Source organism: Cebidichthys violaceus, unplaced genomic scaffold (genome assembly GCF_023349555.1).
Source record: "Cebidichthys violaceus isolate CVI_PGR_0920_01 unplaced genomic scaffold, fCebVio1.0.p SCAF_23, whole genome shotgun sequence".
In the NCBI taxonomy this organism is placed as follows: Eukaryota; Metazoa; Chordata; class Actinopteri; order Perciformes; family Stichaeidae; genus Cebidichthys; species Cebidichthys violaceus.
In genome coordinates, this window is record NW_027176406.1 from 2,363,378 (window position 1) to 2,380,310 (window position 16,933).

The 16,933-nt window shown below is 42.2% G+C and overlaps 1 protein-coding gene across 1 annotated transcript in view; it reads left to right on the forward strand.

The window, feature by feature from the left end:
- The first annotated feature begins 1,337 nt into the window (after nt 1-1,337).
- LOC137878506 (protein shisa-8-like) overlaps nt 1,338-16,933 on the forward strand; it is a 93,082-nt gene continuing 77,486 nt past the window's right edge. The window contains 2 exon segments of the mRNA XM_068718837.1: nt 1,338-3,257; nt 3,259-3,377. Coding sequence (XP_068574938.1) covers nt 2,811-3,257; nt 3,259-3,377 — 566 coding nt within the window. The 5' untranslated portion in view covers nt 1,338-2,810.

The following is a 16,933-nucleotide window of genomic DNA, read 5'->3' on the forward strand; positions in this document are numbered from 1 at the left end:
GTGTGTGTGTGTGTGTGTGTGTGTGTGAGTGAGAGAGAGAGAGGGAGAGGGAAAGAGAGAGAGAGAGAGGGAGGGGAGGACTGAGTTGGAGAGGGAGGAGTGTGAGAGAGAGTGTGTAGTGCACATTGTCATCCAGTCCTGGCAGAGAGCGGCAGTAGTAGCAGCAGCGCGAGCATCACCAGCGGACGGGATAAAGACGCACTGAGCAGACTGAGGCAGCGGGGACATAAGGAATACACACTGATGAAGAAGCAACAACAAAGGGAGAGGATGGAATAAAAAAAAAGAAGCATTTTATTGCTTCTCCTTTCTCGTCCCACTTCTGTTTGGAGCATCCCACAAGCAGAGCACCAGTGAAAACACATACATATGATATATATATAAAATTCCTATACATATATATCAAATTATGACTGTTTTCAAAGAAGCTGCAGCCGGACAAGGACTGAATTGACATCAAAATCCATTGCATGACAAATTTGGAAGATGATATGCCTAAAAACTGTTGCATATTAATCCTTTGAGAATATTTTTTGTCCGTTTCTTTTTGCTCAGAGGGCGGGGGGGAGACAAAAAAAATGCATTAATGCAAATGGAAAATTTGGAAAAAAGGCAACCGAGTTGTTGAACACCAAAGAGCTTCTGCTCCAGGCAGTCCTATATTTCCAAGGGGGCTTCTTTTGAAAGCAGGATATTTTTTGTTCTGCCCTCATTGCCACACGGCTGTTTGGCTGTCGCATCTCCACTCCGAATGGGCTGGGAGAGTATTATTCCGATGAGGCTTTCACAAGTGCGACACTGAAAGTGCAGAGGGCAGTCCACGGGCTCTCTGACCCCACGCTGGTATTTCCTCAGCAACGACAAAAGCCCCGCACAGCCTGGCTCGAGCTGAGAGGAAAGGGGGAGGTAAGTTGTGGGGGAGAGAAAGAGGCAAAAATATCAAAGAGAGCTTAGAGGGAGATTATGATCGGAGAGTAAACAAAGAGAGATAATCAAAAACTGAGCCAAGAGCAAATCAAGGAAGGAGAGAAAAAACCCCTCAAATCCACGGTCCATTACGTGGGACACTCCACTCTGGTCAAGTCATCCCCAGCATCTCTTTTTACAGCTTCTCTTGAGTTGTGGATTCTAAGACATTAAGATCAGAGATTCAGTATCACAACATCAGCCCTCCCCCTCCCCCCCCCCCCCCCCCCCCTCCCCTCCCCTCCCCTCCCACCTCTCCCCTTTAGTCTTAGCACTTGTAGGGCAGGACTGAGCTGGCTGACAGACAGAGCACCCAGCTGGTGTCCCCGGGTCTGTGAGAGACACCTGGGATCCAAGCAAAGGAGGGGTTTCCAGTGGAGTGTGCACGCAGCGCAGCAACAGGAGCCCCGCACACAGCGAGGACAAAAAGCCGTTGGACTCCTTCTGTGTCGCTTAAAAGCTACAGACTGACACTGACAGAGCACTGTCACCAGGGGGATTTGAGCCGTTTTTGTGACTGTGTGTGTGTGTGTGTGTGTGTGTGTGTGTGTGTGTGCGTGTGTCTGTGTGTGTATGAGAGAGTGTGCATGTGTGTGTGTGCGTGCGTGAGAGAAAACACGCCTCAGGTTGCAAGAGCTTTTGGACCGTAATCATCAAAGGATTTCAGCTTGACGAGAGCCTGGAGCAATGTTTTGAAGAACACTGCTCAGCTGTTGTTACCTGTTGGGTCTTTGACTGGAAATAGGAAGGAAATATCCTGCGCAACCTTTTACAAAATAAAAGCTCAATATTTAATATCGCTCATAAAGGCTGGATCTGCACATCTCACGGAGGGAGTAACGTTCACCCCAGTGGAGCAAGGTGGCAGCGAAAAAGATGCCCACCACAAAGATAAAAAAGCTCCCTTTGAACAGTGACATTGAGAGTAGGGGGATGATAGATGCAAGTTAAGCTCTGAGAGGACCGACAATTCCAGAGGAAAACCCTGCACTCTGGTCAGAGTACTTCCAGGACATCAGAACTGATTTGACTCCAGCGTTGAGCATTAGAGTTGTTATCCACTCAGGAATATGAGTCCGTCTCCAGAGTAAAAAGCCTTTCATGTGGGAGCCCGTGACTATCTGCAAGTCTGAGAGGAATCCGCCTTCTTTTCTGCAAGCGCCGTCAGGAACCAAGAGTTCTCACTTTTCACGGATTATTCAACCACTCAGCAGGGGAGCTTAGTGCAGGAAATGCCAGAGGCAAGTTCATTCGTAGGTAACAAGCCCTCCTAAACTAGATTGCCTCCAAGCCACCGGATTTGGATTTGTCTACTACCGCCTCTGCTGTCTGCTGGTGACATATGGCTTTGTGAAAGGTGACTTTTCCTGAATTTTGGAATATTTATCTGCTTTGATAAACACACACCTACACCACACACTGCAAACAGCCAGGGACTGTGGTGTGTCTGTGCATGTGAGTGCCTGCTCACAAGGAACTCATCCACTCCTGTTGAGATGTGAGATTGATTTCTTTCACTCACTTGTTCCTCTGCCCCTTGACAACAATTTAGCCCTCTGTAACTGTGTGCATTAATAACTCCCACAGCGCTAAGTGAATGCGCTTTCCCCCCCCCCTTCTTCCAGGCATGCATATAGGCTAAAACCTTTCTATTTATGGAAATTGCTATCTCAGTGATTTCTCATACCTGAAAACCTCACATTTTCATTCAGTGACTACAATTTGAAGATCTGGATAAGAAGGATCTATAACTCTCCATTTCTTTGTTTTTTGTTTTAAACCCAGAAGCTTTCAAACGTACACATCGGCATTGAGCCACTACAAGATACTGGAGTAAGTCTAAGATGGCCACCTCCGTGCATCCACTCTTGATTAGCTTCTCCCTGGCCGTTCTGCTGGGGTTGACCTCTCTGGGTGGACTGAACTCTTGGCCGTCAGGTCAGGCTTCGGCCCAGGTCTCTACCGACAACCAGACGACAGAGCCTTCCATGATACCGGAGGCCGCACTGGCAACCCCTACACCAGAAGCGGAGGACAAAACGGCTCCTTCTAACGGTAACCGTTGCTGGGGTTACTATGATGTCATGGGCCAGTGGGACCCGCCTTTCAACTGTAACGCAGGTATCTACCTGTTCTGCTGTGGCTCCTGCTTCTACCGCTTCTGCTGCCAGTTCAAAATCCACAGTTTGGACCAGACTTCCTGTTCCAACTATGACACACCCGTATGGGCAAACACCGGGAAGCCGGCGGCACCTGTCACAGAGGTCCAAGAGGAACCGGACAAGGATCGGGACCCACATGATCGTGTACATTATCTGTGGAGTGGTGGCCATCATGGTGTTGGTCGGCATTTTCACCAAGCTCGGCCTGGAGAAGAGTCAGGGAGGACAGACGGACATGACCAACTCCAGGTATGAAGTGAGAAAGGTGGACGTGTGGATGATGTTGGGCACAAAAGGGAGTGATGATTAATGTGTAGATGATAGATGTGGTAATGATTAGCAGGGAATAGATGATGATGATGATGACAATGATAATGATGTTGATGTTGCCAACAGTCATTATGATATTGATGCATTTAGTTTCATAAGATTATTTTGAATTGCTGGCTGGCTTGCTGGATGGAAAAAAGAAACAGTACATGTGTTTTACATTTTCTAGAATCACGTTTTTCTTGAGATCATTAGATTGCTCATTATATTAATATTTTCCAGCTTTACGTTGTTGGGATGAGGGGATAAAATTAAAAGTTGCGAAGCGGCATGTGGTATCTTGGGCGCCCATGGATGGGGGAATAAAGGGGGTCATTCATTTGTCCCATAGACAATGTTAATGTGACACACTGCTTTGAGTTCTTCTATGGCTACAGCCTACCTGTTGGTGGCATTTACTGGCACACTTCTCTTTTAGTACATGCTAATGTCTTCCCCACACCTGCAGCCCCTGCACCAAGCTAACGCAGTTTCTCCAATGAGACTAAAGACAACTACTACTTGTAAGCATCACAGAATGGTCAAATGATTGTACATGATTGCACTATTGGGCATTACTGATTGTACATTGGACACAGAGCAAAAATTATCCTACAGATACAATAATTATTTGACATCTGGCGACGCTGATGCAGAGACCAGACTGATATTGACTCTTCACTAAACTGCCAGTAAGACAATGAACAATGAATGAAGCTGCCGCCTTTCAAAGTAATAGAGCGTGAATGGGATTAGTAACTGTAAATTTAAAATTGTAAACCAATACACTGCTCGTTACTGAAGAAAGTTACCAAGCAATGCATCACCGTCGGTCACATACGGAATGAACAGAAAAAAAAATCTGAAACAATCCAAAAATCTGAAATATCGTCTGTATATTCATGTGTTTATGCTTGTACATGTACTCCTGCATGTCTGAATGGACGTGTGTGCGTCTGTCTACCCATTTCTGCATATGAGTGAGAAGGTCACCAGCTGGGTAATGAATCAAGTGACTGAATCACAGAGAGGTGATAATGGGTGTGTTGTCTGTATGCAACCATGAGAGAGAGAGAGAGAGAGAGGAGAGAGAGAGAGAGAGAGAGAGAGAGAGAGAGAGAGAGAGAGAGAGAGAGAGGAGAGAGAGAGAGAGAGAGAGAGAGGAGAGAGAGAGAGAGAGAGAGAGAGAGAGAGAGAGAGAGAGAGAGAGAGAGACCATTCAGACAGTGGGAGATGGATGGAGATTCCTGTGGACTGATGTCAGGGGATAGTAGGGGAGCAGTTTGGGGGAAATTACCGTGCAGTTGTGTGGTGTTTTCTCTTTATCAGTGTGTGGCGGTTTCACATTGATGGGTGATTGATTGCTGTGACACAACTATGACTGTGGCAATGTGTGGCCTCCAGTGAACAATGAGATGGGAGAGGGTGGTTTTTTGGAAGGGTGGAATATTGAGCGGATCTGACTGGAGTGCAGCCAACGGCTAATTCTAGTGTAGAGAACAGGGTTGTGTGTGTGTGTGTGTCTGTGTGTGAGGGGGAGAGGAAGAGATGGAGACTGGGTGTGACCGACTAGCCCATCGGGTGTTAAGAGTCGGGCCATGGGGGCTCCTTTTAAAACCCTGTCATTACCAGACCTCCTCTCAACCTTCCAGAGCATGAGAAAAGGAGGAGGAAGAGGGGAAGAGGGGGAAGAGGAGGACAGCAGTGCACATCAGTGCTCATTAGTGTTATACTTCACTGAGACACCCATAACACAATGAAGGCTGGCAGCTCTTGGCACGTTTTCTCCCCTGAATCAAACAATTATGTGTGACGCTCTGTACTGACCCTTGTTTCTGTACTGAAACAAGGGGTTGTTTCGGAGATATTTCTGAAATCTGGTTGGCTGTCTTCCCCACATGCAGTTCAAACACTGTCAAAAGATACTCAGCAACATCTTTCTTGAAGTTTTCTCAGAAGCGACATGCGAATGCCTCCAATCAGCAGGACAGATGTTGTCAAGCGTCCTGGAGCAGGACACTCTGCTCACTTGACCGTTTACTTTGACCTTCCTGGATGGAAACAGCTTTTTCCCCAATGAAAATAAATAAGATAGCTGATTAAAATGTATTATTATTACCAGTCCTTAAAATCAAGCTGTTAGTTAAGGAGCAATCATGCAGAGAACAATTTTATTTGAGTAATTAAAGCACACTTCCGTATTCGCAAATCCGAAATGACCTACCCCAGTCCTCTGCTGAAATTTGTTGTAGTATTTTCTGTGTATAGCCTTCATCATGTTCATAAAACACATCACAAATAACAGTTGAATATGATGGGTATGAAGAAAACCTCTTTTTTAAAAGGTAAAAAAATAGATGAGACAATCTTATACAAAAAACATACATATCAGCCAACTGGGCGCCCACACATAGATGGGATATTCGCAAACTGGCAGAGGGGCAAGGGGAGTTTTTTTCTTGTCAGGCTTCGAGTAATGCCTTTGTGTTTAAACCACAGTGCCTCGGACCAATAAGCGTCCTGTGAGGATCTACTGGCAGCTACAGGTGAAGTTTAGGTGTGTGTGAGAAGACACAGAGAGGCCACTGTTCATTCTAAACAACAATGGCAGCTCCAGAAGAGGTAAGCGTAGATGCTGCAAAAGCATCATCTCTTTCAGAACTGGAGGGTTTTTCTTAATATAAAAGAAGAGCAAAGAACGGCACTAAAAGCTTTTGTTGATGGAGAAGATGTTTTTGCTCTTCTCCCGACTCGCTTCGGTAAGAGTTTGATTGACGCCCAATCTGACTTCTTTTTGCAACTAAGAGTCGCCCTCATTAGAAAGAATGCAAATTGAATCTGCCTTCTGTCTGCCTTGCAATATTTCATATCCAAAATACAAAAGAAGTACTGTGACAAAAGCTGAATCGTTACGAATATGCCCCCCTTTTCTTTGTACCACCATGGTTCATAACTCATAAGAGAGGACGGTATGAAGGGTCAGTGACAGAACAAAGCAAATGAGAATGTGAAAAGTGAAAGATAGAACAGAGAAATGGCAGAAGGCTATGTTGGGAAACAAAGACAATGAGGACAGAGCTCACCACTGTGGTGATGTGGTATAGGAGCCTGTTTTAGGACAGTCCACTGGAGCATGAGGAAGGGAGTGATCAAATGAGGAAGGGAGAAAGTTACGAAAGAGAGAAGGAGGTGCTGATGAGTGAAGGGCTTAGCTGTTGTAATTCTGCTGATTTGCCTTTGAGAGCTGTGGATGACTGGTTAGCTTCGTGGCCAGGCTGCATGGATAATGATTGTCGATTCTTTCAAAACTTGCTTAGAAGACATTTTCACTCCCGAGGGCTTGTTTTAACACCTTTGGACTACTCTCGACTTCTTTTAGGATGAAACTTGGCTGGTTTTGTTTATTGAATCTATTAAAAGCCTATTTCGAGTTTTCTGAGCAGTTGTTGGAAGATTTCATCCTGTTCACTGCTTTGCAGATAATCAGTTTTCATAGGAGTTTGGTAATCCATCCGTGTTCTGTGGGTCTGGGGAAAAACAGGTCTGGGAAAGATTTTGGGGGATTAAGGTGAGGGTAGACTGAGTGAGAAATGTGATTTCATGACTGATGAATTGTTAGTTATTCCCATCATGATTGTCTTTTAAGAAAAAACGTAATTGCAGCACATCTCCCTGACAGAAAGGGTGTGTTCAGCCTAAACACTTTTTAGAGGCAATACTTTGCACACAAAGTAGGTGAAATGACACCTGAAGTGGAAGCAAATAGACATAGCAAACAGTTGAACTTTTTTTTTTTTAAATTAAGAAAGAAAAAATGTCACGAGCGTACTGAGACAAAAAGGAAAAGAGATGATGTTGGAGGAAAAAACAGAAAGAATAGAAACAGAAACCGCTGATTGTTAGTTGTCACCTAAAATGTAAATATCCCAAAAAATGCATTCTGTTTGAGACCCCAATTATGAAAATTTAATTCATGATCTTGGATAGTGTATTGAGAAACACGGTGAGGCCACTTTGTGTCTCTGTGCAGACCGGATGAGCCCAGGTCAAATCATAAATTGTAAAAAAAACTCATTCTCAACCTGCATACATTTGACAGGAAGACACTTTCACCCAGCTATGAGCGAGAAAGTATAGTGGCTGTGTGTGTAAACGTGTGTGTGTGTGTGTGTGTGTGTGTGTGTGTGTGTGTTTGTGTGTTTGTGTATGTGTCCTGTGTGTGCACTGAACGCATAAATCCAGCCACAAAGCTGTTAAGGTGGTAATGCGCTGAAACCCTGGGTCAGGCAATCACAACAGGCAGCGGTGCAATGATGTATAGCACCAAACACACATGCACACATGTGCATACACGCGCGCGCGTGCACGCACGCACGCACGCACGCACGCACACACACACACACACACACACACACACACACACACACACACACACACACACACACACACACACGCATAAACCTCTCATTATAAGAGTACTGCCCCCCCACTGCTTCTCCTCCCATGCGGCTGTTTGTGTTTTTTGTTTTGCTCTCACTCTGTCTGCTGCTGCGTCTGTTGTGTGGAAACTGCTGCAAAGCCAAATTAAAAATGAATCATATCCTTTGATAACGCGATTCAGCTGTGGGAATTATTAGGCCAGATCAAGCTGCTTCTTTTTTTTTAAAGTAACGACACATCAGCTCATCATATTAAGGACTGTAGCTTCATTGAAGGTGAAGAGGGAATACAGAGGGAGGAAAAAGGAAAAAGGATGAGGACGTACACAAGGACCTTTCAAGTAGTAAACAGGTTAATATTACCACAAATGCTTAAAGCTGACACCTCACATCATTGAGGCAAATTGGTTGAAATCAGCTCAGCTAACATGTCGACAAGGTGCCAAAAAGCCCAGGGCAGCAATGTCCTGTCATGAGACCAACATGTAATCTGTAGCTGTAATAATCAGTTCCAGTGCAATTAAGGTGTTGGCCAATAAATATCTGGCGCATACACCTTCATAAAATCTAACTATAAAAAATGCCCTTGTACAGCATAACTCAAAACACTGCTTCTGGTGCATTGAGCACTTTAAAGACAATAAAACAACACTTAACCGCCAACTGCATAAATAATCTAAATGCCAGGCAGGAATTAATGCCAGTGTTAGAAGCACCAAATAAGCACAGGCTGTCTTGTGCACAATTTAAAAAAAACATACAACCACCATCTAGGCAGTGGTGAAAGAACTCACTTCTTACTCTAAAAGAAAAGTGAGTGTGCTGTCAAATATTTTCTGATTAATATTTAAGGTTGGGCTGATTTGAACTCCTTTAGTAGTTTGATCTAGAGCAATGCATCATATTGTATAAGATCATCATATGTTTTGTGATGTCTCTGTCCCGTGAGAACCACGTATCTCTAAAGAAATCAGGAAAACCCTCATCAGGCAGCTTGTCCCAGAGATCAGGACCAGAGTAACTGAAGGCACCTGAATCTAATTCTGGGTTTAGCTAGAAGACCTCTGCCTGATGACCTGAAAAGGCCTGATCAGGTTTTAATCGGAGAGCAAGTCAGAAATGTGCTGAGGAGCCAAACCATCAAGAGCTTTATAGACTATTAGCAGGATTGTGAAAGTGATTCTGTGTTGTGCCGGAAGCCAGTGAAATCATTTCAGTACCAGAGTAATATGTTTAAATGTCCATGTTGGTTTAAGGATTCTGTCTACGTCATTTTGAATAATGCAATTCACACAGGAAAGGTGTGGAAAATTGTAATTTGAAAAGTAAAAAGTACAATATTTGCCTCTGAGATATCAGTAGAAGTATAAAGTTGCATGAAATAAAAATACTCACGTCAAGTAAAACTACCTCAAATTCAGTACTTGAGTAAATGTACTTTTTACTTTTCACCACTGTAAATAGGTCATACTGTCTCCATGGTGATGCATGTCTGTCATCAATGTAAACAAAATGATTCACTGCAGCAAAACGTTGCATGTTGATGGAGAAAAGCACTGTGCTTAATCAGATTAACCCTTGTGGATTCACATAACTAATCCTGCAAGTCATACTGCTCATGTGTTATGTACTGACAAGCGCTGACAAGGAGGAAGGATTACTCAAAACAAGCATTGTGTTTGTTACCTTCATCAGTGACCTGGTTAACACGGCTCATCGTGTCGAGAATGTCACAGTGATTATGGCGACACATCACGCGGCTAAATTGCCTCTTTTGGGGAAGAAATGTCAGGTTAAGTGTGATACCTAAACCTGTTAATGCAGAAATATTCAACCTGTTACACACACACACACACACACACACACACACACACACACACACACACACACACACTCACACACACTCTAACTCTCTTTATTAGCATTGTACTACTTATCCTAAGTTATTCCACTGAAAGGCCATGTGTTCAAGGGCACAGGCGATTGAATGACCCACTGGGGATCCAAACAACCATTTCCGTCGGCCATTCTATTCCTCTACTGTATTGTGTTTCATCAACAGCGCTTTCTATTTCCTTTATTGTTCAGCCGCAGTGGCGCTTTCCATCATCAACTTTGACAGGTGTTTAGAGCCAAGAGATAAACGTGTGCACACGGCTCTGCTTTCCTGAAACTGTTACAGCAGTGGCCAGATGAATCTAGCATTTTAAAGTGAGGTGTGCAGTCCAAACTAAGATTTTGCTTAAATGCCTGTGGGGTGGTACAAACTGATGATGTGGGGTTTAGTTGCTTTTTCATTTAGACCAAAAGTTTTCAGGTACCGCAAGCAACATTTTTAAAAAAAAATCTATTAAAATATAAAATGGAAAATTACATGAAACACATCAAACAATTCTTAAAAAATGACTTCACAATGAAACTTGTCGTTGATAAAACGGGTCTTCAGGCTTCGGTGCTTGTGTCACCTCTATTGTTGGAGTTCTAAACTCACCTTGCATGAAAAAGAGCTTGTGTTTTATCTTTTTTCTGAAGCAGTGAGGCTTGTTAAGCTCACGTCCTCCTCCTCCTCCATGCTTAATGTGGACCCCAAAAAAACCCTCTTTCAGTGCTGCTGCAGTGTAAAATACAAACTTTGACCCTACCAAAGTGCACTCAAATAAACAAGGAATTATTGTTGCTGCATTTCATTAGCATCTGTGCACGCTTAGGGAAGAATAGTGAATATATAGTCCGCCTAAACATTTCATTACTGACTTCACTTTATGCTTCCCTTTGCCAGTACATCTGCTCTTTAATATGAAGGCCAGAGTGATCTTTGGCAGTTGTGCTGTAAAAGTGATTAAACATGCACACTTATTTTCAGCACTAAAATAGACTCTTAGCTCTTAGCCGACTGCTGGCTTTCATGCACCAGGCTGAAGTTTTCTTTGACGCATTTTACTCGTTGTACCTTCTTCATCTGAATAAAGGGTTTAACCGGTTAAACCAGAGAAGTTGAGGTTAACAGCTCAGAGAAGCAGCGCAGCACTGGGTGATGACACTTCGGTGTGTTTTATACATCCGACCAAACTAGTGCGTTTCTGGTCTACTATGTTGCTTTTCGGGGTACTCCAGCAAGCGCCCTGCTGTGACAGAAATCTAAGTTGGTTTGGAGTTGTTGTCTTGACCTACATATCTTGTTCACCTATGATCAATAAAGTGCAGTAGTGCAGTGCCCATTCGGATTGCGTGTCCATTTGGACCGGGCCGGTTTATTGGCCCTTGTGTATTGCTGCTTGCAGAAATAAGAAAAACCTTTTTTTTTTGCAGATGTATTTAATATATTAATATGTCATGTCGGGCAGTGGTGGAATGTAACTAATTACATTACTAAGTACTGTAAGCAACTACATTTATTTAAGTATCTCCTAATACAGTTACTTCATACTTATTCTGTAAAACTGTACTTATCTGACAGCTACTTTGGCGATAAAGATTTTTCCTTCCACACTTATGATTAGTTTATAGAATGTGATGCATATTTGTGTATTAAATTACCCAACAGTATGTAAATTAATTATAATTAGCTTAACCTTGTCCAGTTACAACATAACCAGTAATAATAATCAAATTATACCTCTGACAGGGTGCTTTAACATCTGTACTTCTATTTAAGTCAAATGAATGCAAGACTTCTACTTTTCAATCTCAATACGTCCTCCACCCCCAGATGTATGCATACTATGCTGTATTTCTGTGTATATAGACAGCGATGTGTCTCCACATGCATGTCCGACAGATGCTGCTGTGTCAGCTGTGTTACAATTGTAACTCCACACCACACCTCAGTGCAGCAGAGCCCGGAGAGACAGATTGCTGCAGAGCCCTGAAGTTCCTCAGCTCAACTGTTGCTGCAGTGACTCCACAACACGTTTTCTGTCTCCTGTCCAATTTGTGTGCAAATGGTCCATTTCATCCTCTTTCTCCCTCCTCCAGTCAACCAATATCAAAAAACTGGATCCTATTATTTCTCCTCATCTTCTCCTTTCTCTCATTCTCTCCTGTGTCCTCGTGTATTAAACATGTAGCAGACATCACGCAGAAGAGTGTGCATGCAGACGGGAGATTTTGCATATTAATACATTATGCTTCCAGTGAGCTACATTAACAATTGCTAAGGCATGGCAAGTTTATTTGTGTAGCACCTTTTGACAGCAAGGCCATTTAAAGTGCTATACCTAAGACATAAAGTCATTGAGAATAGATATAAAAGTCGGACAAAATAAAAATAATTCTAATACTATTACAGAATGTAGACTTTATTGTAAGTGTTTTCAACTGCTCCCAGTCAAGCACATTATATTTTAAAATGGAAATATTCTGCGTTGATGCAGCAACAGAACATAATCAAGAGTTTATTTACTTATATTTTGTAGTTATGCGGTCACACTTGCTTCTCTCCTCTTGTTGCTCTTGCTACCAATATTAACTTGAGCAGATGGCAGGTTTTTTAGATTTAAATATACATGTTGCTATAAAATTCATACTACAGGTTCCTGTATATAAAGGCAAATCTTGCATATAGAGGAACTCCTCGCAAAGTGTCGTTTTCACTGCTCCGTAGGGTAAAGTATTTTTTTCCTTTAACAGATTCTTTAGAGGGTAGGCTAACGTTAGTTTTTTCTACCTGAACCCTATTTTCCCATATTTTATGTCCAACTGACTGATGACTACTGGGGATACAACATTTTTAAATTTGTCCAGTATTGACCGGTCTGCATAATAATCGATTGGGGTGCCTCCTCATCGTCAATGTACGTCCATTAAATGTGCTTGTTTTAGCCACTGACAGGCTCAGACTGTTATCATAAGCGTCTCACAGCATTATATAATGGACCAAACAGAGAAATAAAACATTTGTCTTACCTTCTGTGGAGAAGTCTCCTTCTGAAATCTTGCTTAATTAACATCCATATTGTCGAAATCATCTTAATATTCAGCAATATTGAAAATCTTCTCGACAACACTAAGCTACGCTTTCTGTACTCCAACAAATCAAACTCTTACCACACCAGCACTCCTTGCTTCAACTCTTATTCAAGTTTCCAGCGTTGCCATCTGGCAAAAAAAACTAAGAGAAAGTGAAAAGTAAGAAAAATGTTTTATATCTCAGCGACACTTATAATATCAATTTGACCCTGTCAGGTGCCATGAGTGATTACATTGCAGACTGTTGAGCGACTGCTGTCTGCAGAGTTCTCCCTCAATGCTGGACCAATATCAAAAATGGTTGTCTCCATTAGCTACTTAGACACAGAAACATGGGAAAATAGGGTCCAGCTAGGATTACAGATGAAAAATAGCCTCTTGGCTAACGCTGGCGCATTTACATTAATGTTGTATTAATGTGCACTGTACCTAAGCAAATAAACCAATAAATAAATAAAGCTGGAAAAATACCAAATTTACCCCTTAACCTTTCCCACATCTTCCCTTTCTTCCCAGCTACTAGCTAAAAGCCCAGTTGCCTCGTCTCGTCTCGTCTCGTCTCGTCTCGTCTCCTCTCCTCTCCGCTTTGCCTTTTAATTTAGTTACTTGCACCCGTCCTACTTCTTCCGTGTGATATTTATATCACATTTTCATCAAAGCCAAATCACCCAAATTTGCCTACCAGATATCTACCATAAGTTACGTAGTTTAAACACCGCATGCCACTTTATTTTTGAAAAGATGACAAATTATAATTAAATTAAGTGTGATGATTTCATAATTGGAGGTTTATTTTTGATCAGTGCTGTCGGCTAGCAAGGATCTGTGTCTTTTTTAACCTTCCAATTTGAAGGCATTGTAGGAGGTTTGTGGGAGGCTCTATTGTTAAAGTGTGTGAATATATCCCTGTCTACATTCAGTCTAACATTCAGTCTAACTCCTCAGGACTGTGTGTGTGTGTGTGTGTGTGTGTGTGTGTGTGTGTGTGTGTGTGTGTGTGTGTGTGTGTGTGTGTGTGTGTGTGTGTGTGTGTGTGTGTGTGTGTGTGTGTGTAGTCGACACAGAGTTTGGGAACAGGCCGTCCAACATGGGCTCCATTTTCACTCCAGTGATCCTGGTAATGGTCTTGTCCCAGTGTGGATTGACGCTGGCTCCGAGTCGCCTTGACAGAAAATCAACTGCTTACGTGTTGCTGTTTGCTGAAGCGCGCACAGTAGCAAGCATTATCGCTCCCTGTGTACTGTAGCTGGTCATCTCTCTTTCTCTTGCTCCTCTGTCTCACCACTGACTCAACATTTTAAAATCTATCTGTATATCTATTTGTCTGTCCGTCCGTCTCATTGTTATTCATCGCCATCTCACCATTCTCGGCTATTATGCATATCTTCATTTCTTTGCAATCTGCCCTTCAACCTTTTGTTTCTTTCTCATCTTTTAATCTCTTTCGGTCCGAGGAGAGAAGAATACTGAACCATTTTACTCAGGTAGAAATAGTGTTACCTGAAGCACGTATACAAGTATAAAGTAGCCCACTGATCAAGTAATTAGTGTTTGTAAATAAATACAAATAGTCATAAGCTAATTAAAACACAAAACATGCATATGTATTTACAATGTGTCAATTACAAATGATTTGTAAATACATACATACATCCCCAGGCCAAAGAACTTGCCACCTGACAGCATATGTTATGTATGAGTCGCGAGTCGCTAGCGAGTCAATACGTTTGCAGTTTATTCAAAAGTATTTGTACCATTGATTTATAACTGCCTCTTTGGAGCGGTTATAACACTAGAGAGGAGACTGCATAAAATGGATGGTGTAACACCCCTAGACAGCTCATTAGCTTTCTCAATTTTGGGCTCACTGATTATTGTCCATTCTTTTAAAGGGCAGCACTGTAACAATGGTCAATGACGCAGGTCCGCCTGTCGAGGTTCACCAAAGTTGAACCTGGCGTGAACATATTGCACTGATCCATTGAAATAAACAGATTTTGATGCAAAATTCCACCATTTAAAACCCGTCATAACTGATCACTATTTTAAATCCTGCGTACAATCACCTTTCTATCGCTGTTCTCATCATCATGCCATCATGACAGCACTCTTGCTAATGAGACAATACAGCTCTTATTTATTACAGTGTTTGCAATCATTTCATACAGGTTGTTATTAGTAATGGACCTCAACCAATTTGCTTTGCTGCATGTGGCTGTAAGTCTGTGTTGTTGTTCTCCCTCTCTTGCTTTCTTTCCCATCCTTCTCCTCTCATCTTCTACCCATCGTGGCTCTTTGCTTTAGTAATCACATCTCAGCTCTAATCTCTAAACACCATCGCACCCACAGGAAAGCTTAAACTTAAACACAGAGATTAAACAAGAGAAAGAGATCCATCCCCTTTGACATTCATCTCCCTCCCTCCTTCTCTTCCTTCAGCCTTCACCATCCATCCCTATCCTCCCATCTCCAGCCATTCCTTTTCTTTATAGTCCAAAAAATAATTACCTGCTAGCTAGTATCGCCCAAAACTGCCGTACATCTTCAGCATTGTGCAGGGACGGGGATGAAACAAGAGTGTGGATGAGGGGGAAACTCAGAAGGGGGAACAGGATGGCACAGCGAGGAGGATTTCACTTCTTTACTTTGCTCTTTACTTTCATCTCTTACCATCATCCTCGTTCATGTTCTGTTTGCATTTCATATTCGTATGCTTGTGCTTGTCTCGTTCCCCGCTGGTCTCTCTTTGTCGCTAACATGCTCTGTTTCTCTCTCTCTCTCTCTCTCTCTCTCTCTCTCTCTCTCTCTCTCTCTCCATTCTTTCTCTCGTCCTCTCAGCCCCATTTCTTTTCCAACGTTTTTTTTTTGTGCTATGATAGGAGAACATACACGGTCCAGTGTGTAGATGCATAGAGACATTGATGCAGCCATTGTCAAATAATCAAATAAATTAAATGTTTTTTTCAGCACGTATCATTCATAATGGTCACACATTTTATTTCTAAGTAGTTATTTCCCTCCATGGGCTGGTCCTCAAAACTACTCACCCTCTTTTTTTCTAAACTAGCACCACACACACACACACACACACACACACACACACACACACACACACACACACACACACACACACACACACACACACACACACATTTTTCACCTATACGCACAATAACACACAGAAACTTGTAGCGACAGGCTGCAGAGTGCAGTGCCTATATATATGTTGAGACCAATCTCAGCAGTCGTTTCTCACCTTTCAGCCAAAAAGTCGGGTTATTCATCTTCTCATACCAGCCGATAGACAGAGAGAGAAGGAGACAGAGAGGGAAAGTACAACAAAAAAAGTTGAAACAAGAAAGTTTCCATGTTTTTCCAGCTGGTTAAAGTAGGACATTGACAAGCTACCCAGCAGTACAGATAAAATGAAATGGTCACAACATTTACCAGCTGCAACGCTAAGGTGACATACACATCAATAATCATAATTTTGATGCTATTACATTTATGCACTTTTAATTAAATACAATTTTATATGCATGACTTTTACTTGTAAAAGAGTATCCCTAAACTGTGGGACTGCTACTTAAGTAAAATATTTGAATACTTCTTCCACTGCTGTTCCTTATATATTCGTTTGAATATTTTAACCTTGTTTCAGAGAAATATTTGTTCTTATTTGCTCAGTTTGTTTATTTGTTTGTTGCAAAAGGGTCTAAATCAGTACCCATAACACGGAGAATAATAAATCAGTGTAGTACAAAATTCCTTTGTTGTTGCAGTCAGAAACAAAACACAACACTATAGTTGCTGTACTCATCCAAAATTGACCCAGAATGCAAAACTGAATCAATTCAAACGGCTGCATGTATTACAGTGCGAGTATCTCACAAAGCAGCCTGCATTTGAGTCTTTTTTCCCCATTTCCAGTTCATAAATAGATCATTTACAGTAATTCTTTTAAATGTGGATTATTATACTATGTGTGTCTGGTTCATGTAGGGTTTGCTTCATACAATATGTTACTGGCATTCCACGGCAGCTAATTGGGGTTTTACTCTGTATGTTGGTGTGTGTAACATGTCACAT